Genomic DNA, 14,137 nt, shown 5'->3' with positions numbered 1-14,137 from the left:
TCGCCCAACAACAACAAAATAAATAATAATAAAAAAAAAATAAAAAAAACATCTCTTTGTAAAAATGAATATACATATATATTTGTATAAAATCCACCTTCATTAAGTTAAGCGATTAAGAACTTATTATATTAAAACGTTAAAACATTAATTCATAGAGCATTGATATTATGAACAATGTACAGCTTTTTTTATTATAACATAGCAGCAACAATTGTAGTAATAGTAAAGCAGTAAAAAGTAGAAAGACGGTGACTTGGAATGAGGAATAAAGCACAGTTTTTTTATTTTTTATTTTTTATATATAAATAATTTATTATGCTCAGAACATTACAAAATAATGTATCCAGGGGTTAAATGAAACATTATGCACGAAGTTCAAAGAAATCTGTCGTTGTATGTAGTTATCAGTGAACATTTCTGGCGATAACTGTATTGTCGCACTTCCTACTAGCGTTTCCCGCCCTCTTTACGCGGATTGGTCAGTTTCTTCAGGAAGTAATGCCCTTTTTCATTTTAATTGGCCAACAGATGTCACGTGACATATAGAGGTCAACCAAGTTTTCTTTCTGCTATGTAAAGGGGGTCGTGTTTAAGGTGAGTTATCGTCCGATACAAAATATTTACAAATTATTTTTAACTTTTGAAAAACAGAATCACGGTTCCGTATCGTCTTTGCACTTTCTGTTGGCTGATATAAATGTTTACGACTGACTTGCTCATAGTGTTGAGCTCTCGATGTCACGAGCATGCGGAGCAATATTACTCAATGACCGTGACAGTACCTTGATCACACATGATTAAATCTGCAGTTGACTGACCACCGGCGTGTGCAGGTATTCAAGTCATTCATTTGCCTGACACGGTCTTCAATGAGATACGTGGTTCTCTGAATAGCGCCAACTCCTTGGATTTAAACACTGTAATATATAGGAGGAACTAACATTCACAGGTAAAGGAAGCAAAGCATGGATGAAATACATTAGTATCCAGATTCAGTATCAAAACAAATCATCACCGCTGCTTCTGTGACTCAGTTGTGATTATATAGTAGCCATAAGATGGTTATAAAGTGCTAAATCAGTTTTCAGTGTTTTTTTGTCTTTTAACCCCCCAAAAATAATTTTTACATTTAAACTTGTATCCAAACAATAGAAGCGATTCTTCCAACAAAAGGGGCAACAATATAATAAGTGCTGTAATACAAGTCTCACATAGCTTGGAGCAGTACACATATCAGGGATTCTTTTTTTAAATTTTTTTTTTTTAAGAACATGAAGGTAGTGCATTAGTATGAATGGGTTAGGTGTTCACGAAAAACATGTGTCTTTAGCTGTTTCTTGAAAGAGGCCAATGACACAGCCTCTCAGGTGGAATTAGGTAGGTCATTCCACCAGCGGGGTACAGTCAAAGACAAAGTAAAGGTATTGGTTGTTCTGTAGGCAAGCATCAATGCCTTGAACGTAACGCGAGCAACAATTGGCAGCCAGTGTAATTTAATGAAGAGAGGCATGACGTGCGCTCTCTTGGGCTCGTTGAAGACCACTCTCACTGCTGCATTCTGGATCAGTTGCAGAGGTTTGACAGTACATGCTGGAAGGCCTGCCAGAAGAACATTGCAATAGTCCAGCCTGGATAGAACAAGAGCTTGGACGAGGATTTGTGTAGCATGCTCCGATAGGAAGGGCCTGATCTTCCTAATGTTGTACAAGGCAAATCTGCATGACCAGGCAGTCCTTGCGATGTTGTTTATGAAGTTCAACTGATCGTCAAACACCACTCCAAGATAGAGGTCGACCGGTAGTGGATTTTACCGATAACTAAGTTGGGCATACCTGCCGATAACCGATTAATCAACCGATAGTTTTTCAAATTGATACTGAATGAAAAAATAACACTCAAAGTAAAATAGTGCTGAACTTTATTACAAAAATAAACAGAACTGACTGAACCATGAAAATGTATTGTACTTTTTTAAATGAAATAATATATAAATATGAATATATATGAACTAATATTCAAATTTTTAAAGTCAGCTGATTTTTAAATTGACGTTTTTTCCTTAGTCCACAAGAGGGCACAATAAAAACATAAACCAACAGCACCATTATATTATTGCATAGAACATTCCTATCCTGGCTGTTAAAAAAGAGCATTTAATTTTCAACTAATGCGCATAAAATAAATAAAAAGATTTAGTCGGTCCATATTCTCAAATGTTAAGACAAAAGTAAAATGGGGGAGGGGGGGGGGGGGCGCTTCAATAGACAGTTCACATGGTGTTACGCTTGCACTGATTCCTACTCCAGACTCAAGCTTAATAATAACAGTGGAATACCACATTGTTTTTATTCAGTACAGTTGTATGTAGAGTAATATTCACAGATAGCAGTGGTAATTGGCTGATCTCTGTGGTGAAGCAGCTCAGACTATGAGCTCAGGCCAGGGGCTGTTCAAACAGACGGAACACAACAGACTGGAACCGAACGCGAAACTCTCGAGACACACATTTCCAAGTTGAACATCTTTCCTGACAAAGAATTTAAACAACTCATTGCTTAATCTGAGAAACGCTTATAAGAGAGCAAGACACAATGGCCAAAGACCTCCACCAACTGTAAGGGGCTGTTCACACCGAACATTTTTGCAACCATCCGTTTGTTTTTCTATGTAAACATGCGCTAGACGAACGTCTTTGTTTCCCTTTGTTTTTGTTTATTCAGTGTCTGGTGCAGGAGCGCTGTTTTATAGATGATGTGTCTAATTAAATGGAACTTTAAAAGCATATTAAGACACCTGTTTTCTGTTAAAATGTATTTGTTGCGCTGTGTCTAGCCTTTTTAGTGCAAGAATGTGATCGATCTTAAGTCATCGTATTACAGTGAGGATAAAAAAACGTAATTGAAATCAGATGCGTTTCTGATTTGTTTATATGTTTCTCTCGGCAGCATGAAGATATTAATTTGCTTTCTCACATCACTAGCTTTAAATATGCAACTTAGCTGGCTAACGAATGCAGAAATGTGACCAGCTGGATATAAACTAATGCAAATAGATGGTAACAATCATGACATTTCAACATTTGGGTAGGACTTGCGTTTATTTTTGTCACATTGTTCTAACTGCTTGAGGTTATCTTTAATGTTAGGGTCCTCTCAGCCTTGTTAGCAAACATATTGCTGTTCTCTACTAATACAGCATCTAGTCAACAAATTAATTACTTTATAATGATATGACAACGTGTACTGTATATCTACCTTTTCGTTGTTGATGTTTTAAATACGCATCTGAAGTGTTCCGCTCCATGCAGAGTGTAGTCTCACGTGTCAAAACAAACACCACAAGGCATCAGTTTATTTTGCCTCTAGAGGCCACTCTCATACTGTATAACGACAGCGGACCCTTCCCAGCCACTCCAGCACCAGACACAATGGGGAAAAATTATCGGTGTGGATTTTTGCAGATAACCGATAGTTCTAGAAATCTGTTATCAGTGCCGATTAATCGGCAAAACTGATATATCGGTCGACCTCTACTCCAAGATTTCTGTCTGTCCTGGATGGTATAATCGTTGACGAGTCTAGCTAAATGGTGAAGTGAAGATTGGTGAAGATTGCTGGGCTCGCTGGAAGCACGAGCAGCTCTGTCTTAGCCAGGTTGAGTTGGAGGTGGTGATCTTTCATCCAACACGGAATGTCTGCTAGGCAGGCAGAGATCTGGGCTGCTACCGTCAGATCATCAGGCTGGAATGAGAGGTAGAGTTGTGTGTCATCAGCATAGCAGTGATAGGAAAAGCCATGTGCCTGAATGACGGATCCTAATGATTACATGTTTGTGGAGAAGAGGAGCGGTCCAAGCACTGAACCCTGAGGCACCCCGGTAGCTAGTTGGTGAGACTTGGACACCTCTCCCCTCCAAGACACCCTGAAAGACCTACTTGTGAGGTAGGACTTGAACCAGTGGAGCGCGGTTCCTATGATGTCCTTTGTTGTGAGAGCTGACAGGAGAATCTGGTGGTTTAATGTGTCGAAAGCAGCAGACAGATCCAGCAGGATGAGTATGGATGATTTGGATGCTGCTCTTGCCAGTCTCAGAGCTTCAGTAACTGACAGCAGGGCAGTCTCTGTAGAGTGTCCGTTTTTAAAGCCAGGCTGGTTGCTGTCTAGCAGGTTGTTCTGTGTAAGAAAAGATGAGAATTTGGTTGAACACGACTCTTTCAAGTGTTTTAGCGATGAATGGGAGGGAGGATACTGGTCTGTAGTTTTCTAAAAGTGCAGGGTTTAGGGTGGGTTTATTTTTTCCCTTTTCTCCCAATTTGGAATGCCCAATTCCCACTACTTGATAGGTCCTCATGGTGGCGCGGTTACTCAACTTAATCCGGGTGGCAGAGTACAAGTCTCAGTTGCCTCTGCTTCTGAGACTGTCAGTCCGCGCATCTTATCACGTGGCTCATTGTGCATGACACCGTGGAGACTCCGCATGTGGAGGCTCATGCTACACTTCGTGATCCACGCACAACTTACCATGCGCCCCATTGAGAGCGAGAACCACTAATCATGATCACAAGGAAGTTACCCCATGTGACTCTACCCTCCCTAGCAACAGGGCCAATTTGGTTGTTTAGGAGACCTGGATGGAGTCACTCAGCACACCCTGGATTTGAACGCACAACTCCAGGGGTGGTTGTCAGCGTCAATACTCGCTGAGCTACCCAGGCCCCCATTAGGGTGGATTTCTTAAGCAGTGTGGATACACACATCGTTGGTGTATGTCCCATTTTGTTACTGTTTTCACTTCTTAAATCATTAAGACCCCCTAAAATCAGTGAGGCCATCCTAAAAACTATTCAATAACGTTTTTTTTTTTTATTGTATTTCCTATGTATTAATAATCCAAAGTCAAAAATGTAATCTAAATTTATTAGTGTAGACAATTTATATGTAACTGTTTGGGACACTTAACAGGTATTTGGCATGCGTGATATGGTTGGTGTTGTTAACTCATTGATGTACAGCAGTTGCCATGGAATAGTGTGTCTTACCATAGCTGACAGTGCATGTAAGTGATGAGCTGTAACTCAAATACAGCAGTTGTATAAATTGTGTAGTACTGTACCTGTAAAAGTGACTATCATGCAATAATTGCACTTAAGATGTTTTTTAGGCTGTATGACTGCATAGGGTGTGATGTTCAGAATGATTAGATCAGGTGGTTAACTGTCACATTGATTTTGTTATTGTCTAACAGCCCAAAGGAAGTATCTCTTCCTTATCCTGTTAAGTTTTAAGAAAGTGTCTTATTGTTGCTTTCATATTTAAAACTATGTCTGTATCTTAAAAGTATCTTGGTTTCATGGTTAAAATGTCTATAGAAATTGTATTACATTTTTGTCCACTTTTTGGTATGTTTCATGCACATTGATCTAATATTGCATTTTTGTGGATTCAAGATTAGTTTTATTGCTCAGACATTTTCTACTTGTTTCCAGCAGACCATCTCTCTCTCCCTCTCTTTTTTTCTCTACCTTTCTCCTGTGTCATCATTTTTGGGCTGAATGCTGCAGGCATTGCCTTGGATTAGCAGGGCAGTTGTGAGGATTCGGCGAGTTGGAGCTCAAATCATCCCAATGGCTCAGAACTGCAATGCTTCATCCACAGAGAAGGGTGGCGCTGTCACAGCAGCTATTCTCATCATAGGAGATGAGATCCTAAAGGTAAAAAAAAAATGTTTTGGAGTAGTATACTACCACACTACTCTTAATATGTCTGCAATAGATAGATGCTGTAAGAAAAGTATGGTGATATGATATTTATATGACAGAGAGAGAAAAAATTATATGGGTTATGTATTGCATAATTGCAATGGACAATATAGTCCTGTAATAAAAGGCTAAACACATTTTTGTCAATATATCTGTTACAGGGCCACACTGTTGACACTAACAGTGCCTTCTTGTGTCGTGGACTCCGCAAGCTTGGCGTCACTGTACAGCGTATCACTGTGGTACCTGACATCCAAGAAGTCATCGCTAAAGAAGTGGCCCAGCTTTCTTCCTCCGTTACTCACCTCATCACATCCGGTGGTGTTGGCCCCACCCATGATGATGTCACTTTTGAGAGTGTTGCCATGGCATTTGGCGAATGCCTGCATGCCCACCCGGAGCTAACAAGGCTGGTGGAGGAGTTCTTTGGGTCCGTCGATCCCAACAGTACCACTATGAAGCTTGCCATGGTCCCCATTTCTGCCAAACTCAATTTTGGCATAGACCCTCAGACTGGCCAGCGAAGTCGCTACCCTCTAGTCAGTGTCCGCAACGTATACATGTTCCCCGGCATCCCCTCTCTTCTGGAACGGTCCTTTAACGGACTAACCCATCTGTTTTCAGGTTCTGGTACCACCTTCCACACCCGTGAGGTGTTTGTGGATGCAGATGAGACAGAGATAGCCCCGGTTCTGACAAAGCTCCAGGCGGGTTGGGGCAAGCGAGTCTCTCTTGGCTCTTACCCAGACTGGTTGAGCAATTATCATCGCGTCCGATTGGTTCTGGACTCCGACACTACAGAGGAGGTGGAACGGGCGCAAGCTCAGCTGATAGAAGAGCTAGCCGAAGGGAGTGTAGTACCTCTCATCACTGACCCGGTGTCAATCGCCACTGAAGAGGTGTACACACTCTCAAACAGTGGTAAGGGAAAGGGAGAAAAAGAGAAAGTGGTAGGCAGAGAGAACAGGACAGGTAAAAAGAACATAGATGGAGGTGGTGATGGAGAGAGAGTGAAACAGAAAAAAGGGTGGAGTGGATAGGATGTACTACAGTACCAAGTCAAAACTAAATTTGAAAAAAATAAAAAAATTACAATAGCAGTTTTCTACATTATTGTTTGTACAGAGGCTCAACAATAAGGTTTTTTTTTTGCTGGCCCGAGTGGGCCAGTAGTTTAGATTTTTACTTGCCTTGCCAATATTTTCACTGGCACAGCCACAAATACGAGTTATTTTTAGCAATATATTTTCATATGTGTAAAAAAATAAATATATACTTTTTATTAAATGTTTAATTTGTATAGTTTTAATTTTTGATAGTTGTAAATGATAAACACACTTTTGCTTAAACACTTATGGCATATGGTGCAAAGCAATCACAATACTTATATGATTATATTACAACATCCTTATTGTTGAGTCCTGCTGAGTACGGACTTAATTCAGTATCCTTGCCCTTTTTGACTGACAAAAGGCTGCTTTTGAAACCTCAGATGCATATTTGTGTGCATGCTCTGTGAAGAGCTCTCACACTTCACAGTAATGGGGTTGTCAATGAATGGTCAAATGCGCGTTTTGGTCAAAATGTCCTTGGCAATGAATGTAAACACAGTCAGTTATGTATTAAAGGAATAGTTCACCCAAAAATGTAAATTCTTTCATGATTTACTCACTCTCATGCCATCCCAGATGTATATGACTTACTTTCTTCTGCAGAACACAAATGATGATTTTTAGAAGAATATTTCAGCTCTGTAGGTCCATACAATGCAAGTGAATGGTGGCCAGAACTCTGAAGGTACAAATATTAAATAAAGGCATCATAAAAGTAATCCATAAGACTCCAGTGGTTTAATCAGTGTCTTCTGAAGCAATCCAGTCGGTTTTGTGAGAACAGACCAAAATGTAATTTCTTTTTCACTATAATCTTGACAACGGTCTCCTTGGCGATCGTGATTTCAAGCTCGATTACCCTTCCTATAGCGTCTTCTAGCGCTCTGCACATGCGTCAAGCACAAGGAAGTGTAATCGAGCTTGAAATCATGATTGTGCCTAGAGACTTCAATGGCATGATGTACAGTGAAAAATTATGTACATTTTGCATTGTTCTCACCCAAAACCGATTGGATTGCTTCAGAAGACATTTGATTAAACCACTGGAGTCATATGGATTTTATTTCATATTTGTGCCTTAAGATTTCTGGCCACCATTCACTTGCATTGTATGGACTTGCAGAGCTGAAATATTCTTGTAAAAATCCTCATTTGTGTTCTGCAGAAATCTGGGATGGCATGAGGGTGAGTAAACAATAAGAGAATTTTCATTTTGGGGTGATTCTGCTACAGATCAATTGCATTGCATATGCCAAGGGTCTGATGCTAGTTTAACTCATTTACCACTGTGGCTCCACATCTGCTTATAGAAAACAACCCCTAAGCTGACCTTTTGGATTCTTGTCATTGAAACATGCCTACTTTTAAATTTTTTCTTATACAGTTTCATGTGAAATAATTAGGTGCTTGATCTGTATAAAGATGACATGTGTCATGTTATTGTTTCCCCTAGCAAATAATACTGTTGTTTAACCAGTTTAAACACCCATTAAATCAGCTGAGAATAATCTAGTTTAACATCTTAAATTAGCTGTAAGATCTGAAAGAGAACTCATTATGAATAAATATGCCGTAGGTTCGCTACTGGGGCAGAAAGTAGCAACAGCTTTGAGGACCATTGAGACGGCACTAGAACAGTATTCAGCTAATGAGATCTGTGTGGGCTTCAATGGTGGCAAGGACTGCACAGCTCTACTGCATTTGTTTTATGCTGCTCTGAAACGGTAAGAAAGAGAAAATTAAAGACGAATTAGTCGAATTTCTTCGATTTTGTATCTTTGGTTTCTTTGACATAATAGATGTCTCCCAACATACCCTAAACAGTGGCCACAAAAGTATTAGGACACTTAAGACACACTGAAAATGTCAAAATATAAAACCAAGTGGTACTCGTTTTAAAGGAAGAAAGCACAAGGACATTTTCCTTGCAAAACAACTTGTCCCTCCTTTTCTTAAAAAAAAAAAAAAAAAAGCAAAAATCTGTGTTACAGTGAGGCACTTACATTGGAAGTGAATGGGGCCAATCTGTACACGTTAAAATACTCACTGTTTCAAATGTTTTGCTACAAGATGTAAACAATATGCGTGTTAACATGATTTTACTGTGATAAAATCTTACTAACCTTTGTTATAGCCAATTTTACAACTTTTGACACCTTGTGAACTTAAGGGTATATGACCAAATATGTCCACAAACCAGACACCTTTATGGTGCATTACTTTGAAGAATTTAGATTATTTTGATTTTGCATTCTCTCTCACAGGCGGTATCCAGATAGTAAAGACAGAGTAAAAGCTTTGTACATTCGAGTTGTCTCTCCTTTTCCTGAAATGGAGAGATTCTTGCAGGATACAATCAAAAGGTAAGAACGGGTGCTTGTTTAAACTGTATAATAATATGCACAGCAATGATTTAAAAGAGAGCATAGCAGTCTGGTTTTCTTCCCTCCTGAGTAGGTAAATCACAGAATGGTGCAATTGGGATTTCTCCCAGAACTGTTTGGCTGCATCAGGAAATGCCATACTTTATGTAAACATACTGTATGATTTAGTCCCTTCTGATCCAAACAACATATTTACGTTCTAAAAACAAAAATACTTCACCTTTGACATATCACTTTAATAGCTCTTAAGCTGGAGTCAGACAAAATTTCTGAATTGTCAGGTTTTCCCAAATAGATGAGATGTGCTTTCTGCAAACTGTAACAACCCTAAAATGTACTGCTATTAAAAACCAGCAGCAGTCTTTCACACTATCCATGAACTGAACGAGGATCCTCCACATTCAAGCCTCATTAATTTATCATTGTCCATCAAAAACTCCATAGGTGTGTTAATTTGGCACATTCTAATTCTCACCTCTGTAGATATGACCTGGAGCTGTTCTCAGTGGAGGGCAGTATTCGACAGGCACTGAGTGAGGTGCAGGAGAGGAGGCCGGAGTTGCGGGCTGTTCTGATGGGAACGAGGCGGACTGACCCTTACTCACACACACTGACACCCCTCTGTCCCACAGACCCGGGCTGGCCTGATTACATGAGGGTTAACCCTCTACTGGTGAGAGACTAGATCACATCCACACATCTACACAATGTATGTGGATTAAGCAGGGCTTTAAGCGGGGCAGTCATGGTAAACCTGGAAATATCAGGGAATTTTAAAATTGTGTGTCATGTAGATTAAAGGTGCAGTGGACTGTGCAGATGTTCAGGACATGAAGGTGTTTTCTCACAGGGACCCAGGTTTGAGTCTGACCTTGGACATGTCCAGATCCCACTCCTCCTCTCTCAAACCCACTTTCCTGTCTACACTCTACTGTCCTATAAATAAAGGCAAAAGGCCCAAAAATGAAATAAAAAAATCATACAAGTCATGGAAATAACTATAGTAAATATACAGTACAGTAAATGTTTCTAGTTATACTGTGCTTTAAATATTTAGTTGGCCAGATATTGTTCTGATGTACAGCTTGTATAAAGTAAAACTTTCTTGTAAGCATAGTAATGTTCGTTTTGTGAGCGAATCTTTCCTTGGTGTTGGTTCTTTTTCAATTAAAAATTGAATATTAGTTCACAAACTGATTTGAATGATTCGGTAGTGAACCTACAAACCTTATCTAGAAGGTTTGGGGCCAAGACCCTGAACAAAATGATTTTCCTGACTTCTGGTTCCATTAATGGTTCTATAACATACATTATTTTACCAATGGATGCAACTCCATGCTAAAATACTCAGTGTATCCTTCTGCGCTATTTAATGGCATTAAACATACAGCACGAACAGTGTAGCCCAGTTCCTGAATGAATGAAACGTATCACCTTTTTCTTTTTAGTGAATCAAACACTTACTGATTACATACATTTATTTTATCTTTGACTCAAAGTAAACCAAGAATTGTTATGTGTAATTAAGACTTGTGGGACTTAAATCAGAGTAATTACTTGATGGTTGTTGATATGACAATGTGTAATTAAAGATGCACATTATGAGTTTTGTTGGAATTTGTGGTATTTTATTAAAATGAATTGACTGAATAAATATCTTAACAGAAATGTCTAAGCACACCATTTGCAAGAATCTGTTCTTTTCTACTATGAAATTATCATCTCATTATTTGGTAACAGGTTGCTGAGGGTGTTTCAAACCAATATTTTTCCTCATAAGTATTAAAAACTTTGTTAATGGAACTGTTAAGGAACTGGAATCATTACATTCCTTAATCTCTTAAACTTAAACTTTGGGGCAGCCCAAAAATCCCGCAGAGTATAAGAGGTTAAGATTTGTAGTTATCCAGTAACAACAAAAAAAAAAAAAAATTATGGTAAAGGTCATGGAAAAGTAATGGAAATTGATTGGCCAGCACATAAGGGAACCCTGAGTGTATGTACTGTGTTTGCTTTGAAATAGTAAGCAGAGAACAAATGCAATCACAGATACACAAACACAAACTCAAAGAAATAGACACAGTGAGAGAAACAGAAAGGCTTAAATCCATCTTGCCTTTCCTGTAGATTCTGAACCGACTTCACAGTCAGTAAATCACTGTCATCTCTCCCGCTTACTCTTATGTACGCTGGCAGCAGAAACTGGCAAGAAATGGTGAATGATGATAAATGAGGCTCTCCGTGACCGTTACGCAGCAACTCCATCATCCTAATCAGAGCTGCTTATGTAAAAGACATGACAGTACACCATGTTCTCAGAATTACAAATGATCTGGGATCCAAATTACTTTCATGTAACTTTTAGATGTTCGCTTATTATCCCCCCCAATCTCTCTATCTGTAGGACTGGACTTATCATGATATCTGGTCATTCCTGAGAACACTGTATGTGCCTTACTGTATTCTGTATGACAAAGGGTGAGAAACCTCTCTTCACAACCAGTCTTGAAAATAAGACTTTTCAATAAGTAATTCATAATAATTGGCTTATGGATTTGCTTTGCTTATGGTCACATCTGTCTCCCCCATAGATACACTTCTTTGGGCAGTATGGATAATACTTGCAGAAACCCTTCTCTTAAAGTGCTGGACAGTAGAGGTGTGACCCGCTACAGACCTGCTTACCAGCTGGAAAATGAGGAGGAAGAACGCAACTCAAGGGCGTGATGTCATCAGTGGCTTCTTAAATGACTTTTTATTTATTTTTTTAAAAACTGGTCACAATGGATGTTAGAAGTGTAATTGAGGACATTTTGAAGAAGGAATATATATAATCTGAAAGATCGAAGCAAACGTCAATAATTTGTGTACTAGAGATGGAGAGAGAGTGTGTGTAAGAAAGAAATGTCACTATGCTGTATTTAAGCATTTATATTAAAAACAGTATCTGTATGTCCATCTTTTTTTTAAATTATTTTTCAATCTGTCAAACTAATTAGATATTTACTTGGGAAACCACTGTGATTTTGTGTGCGTGTGGGTGTGTATTTCTCAGAGAAAGAGAGAGACTAACAGGGCAGAATCTTTCAGTACATCCCTTCTGGCAAGTTAGTTCGTTTGAAATCTGAGTATTGCTTCAGATCATACAAACAAGCATGTAAAGACTTCTAAATGATCAAGCCATCTCCTTTCGCTAACATGCTGTGCTCCATCTTATTAAATGCAATGACGGGTTCCGACCTCACGGGTGCGATGTAGTCACATTGTACATTTAGGGTGGTGATTACAGTAAATTACTCTTTATCTAAACTAGATTTAATCCAGGAATATCGATCTTCTTTCCCCTGGAAATCAGTCAGCGGTCTGGCAACGACAGTCGATGCGTGGCAATCTAATAAAGCGACTCGCTTACGGACGCGCAGGCTGTACCACCTCCAATTACCAACAGCTCTATCATCATCTTTATATTTCACCCATCATCTTCAATCTATGATGAATTACCTTCATGTGTGGGTGGTTCGGTTAATAATGCATATAGACTATACTGTATAGTAGGGAGGCTTACGACCTAAAAGAAGACTTACCTAACAGTGTTTGGGCTTGGAGGATAGGCCTACTTTAATCACTTTTCAGAGGTGATTTTATTTATTAAAATATACATGTGTTAAAAATTTTATTTATGGAAATTAAACTTACAGTATATCGAATCAGTTTATTAGCCACTGCAGAGACACAGTAGGGTTTACACTGTTAGCTAGTACAACAACAACATTAGGCTATGATGTAACAGCAGACCTACTGTGCAAAAAAAGCAAACATAAAGAAAGCAGTGGGAAAATTAAAGTAATAAAATAGCCAGTCTGTGTGTGACAACATGCCCTACTATTGGTCAAACATTTATTAATAGCTTTTTTTGGTAGCCAAGTTTTTAAAGGGATAGTTCACCCAAAAAAAGTATACTCACCCGCATGTTATTCCAAACCAGTATGATTTTCTACTTCTATGACCGAAGGAAATGCTAAGCAGAATGTTAGATTTAGTCACCATTCTTGCATATTTTTCAACACAATGAAAGTAAATGGTGACTGACTTAGTCTAAACAGCCAAACATCCCCTTCCACTGATGTAGTCGATATGAGAATGAGTGAATGATTATAGAATTGTATTTTTTGGGGTAAACTAGAACTTTAAGGTACACACCGATCAGCCACAACATTAAAACCACCTGCCAAATATTGTGTAGGTCCCCCTTGTGCCACCAAAACAGCTCTGGCCTATCGAGGCATGGACTCCACAAGACCTCTGAAGGGGTCCTGTGGTATCTGGCATCAAGACATTAGCAGCAGATCCTTTAAGTCCTGTAAGTTGCGAGGTGGGTCATCCATGGATCGTGCATCAAAGTTACTTTAATTAGAAAGTCTGCCTGACAAAATGTAATCATAAAGTCTCTTGATTTCATCAGCCTTTTTTCTAATGCTAAGAAAAAAGTTAATTAATACTTAATATATTTTACTCATGTATGTTTTTGTCAAGATTTATACTTTTAATTGAGTATGATTGTGACTTAGAACCCATACTTTAGTAGTAAAATTATGGGTGAATTATAAAGTTGGTCATATGTCTGCAAGTGAATAAACTGTAACTTCACCCTTTATCGTCATGGTTGGCAGAAATGTGGGATCTGATTGTGAGGACAAATATTTGTAAAAAGTTACCAAAGAGGTTCCTTCTTGTTCTTAACAGGACTTTAATACATGTTTTCTTCTTCTAAAAATTCAATTCAATTCTGTTTTAAAAGGAAAAGTGCCAACAGCAATTTGTAGTGCAAGTATGTTCAACACTCTGATGTACTATGGACTGTTGTACAAATTTAAAGCACA

General features: G+C 38.7%; 1 protein-coding gene across 5 annotated transcripts; it reads left to right on the top strand.

Annotated features, from left to right (window-relative positions):
• The first annotated feature begins 528 nt into the window (after window positions 1–528).
• LOC127452903 (FAD synthase) lies at window positions 529–12,219 on the top strand. 5 transcript variants are annotated; one of them, XM_051718776.1, is made up of 8 exons: window positions 529–597; window positions 5,489–5,713; window positions 5,923–6,682; window positions 8,450–8,597; window positions 9,138–9,236; window positions 9,741–9,930; window positions 11,662–11,735; window positions 11,849–12,219. In XM_051718776.1, the coding sequence occupies exons 2-8, from the start codon at window positions 5,555–5,557 to the stop codon at window positions 11,982–11,984; spliced, it is 1,566 nt and encodes a 521-aa protein (XP_051574736.1). In that variant the 5' UTR covers window positions 529–597; window positions 5,489–5,554; the 3' UTR covers window positions 11,985–12,219. The 5 variants fall into 5 exon arrangements, with proteins under 5 accessions (XP_051574736.1, XP_051574735.1, XP_051574739.1 ...); XM_051718775.1 differs by having other exon boundaries at window positions 530–597; window positions 5,492–5,713; XM_051718779.1 differs by having other exon boundaries at window positions 539–597; window positions 5,564–5,713.
• The last annotated feature ends 1,918 nt before the right edge of the window (window positions 12,220–14,137 follow it).

Source organism: Myxocyprinus asiaticus, chromosome 15 (genome assembly GCF_019703515.2).
Source record: "Myxocyprinus asiaticus isolate MX2 ecotype Aquarium Trade chromosome 15, UBuf_Myxa_2, whole genome shotgun sequence".
NCBI lineage: Eukaryota > Metazoa > Chordata > Actinopteri > Cypriniformes > Catostomidae > Myxocyprinus > Myxocyprinus asiaticus.
Note: the sequence above shows the minus strand (reverse complement) of the source record. Positions and strands in the feature narration are given on the sequence as shown.

Bases quoted from the DNA above. Each gene is read 5' to 3' on its own strand.
- LOC127452903 (XM_051718776.1), top strand. From the start codon at position 5,555: ATGCTGCAGGCATTGCCTTGGATTAGCAGGGCAGTTGTGAGGATTCGG. The intron at 6,683-8,449 runs GTAAGGGAAAGG...AATATGCCGTAG, and splicing joins GTACACACTCTCAAACAGTG to GTTCGCTACTGGGGCAGAAA. The intron at 9,237-9,740 runs GTAAGAACGGGT...TCACCTCTGTAG, and splicing joins TTGCAGGATACAATCAAAAG to ATATGACCTGGAGCTGTTCT.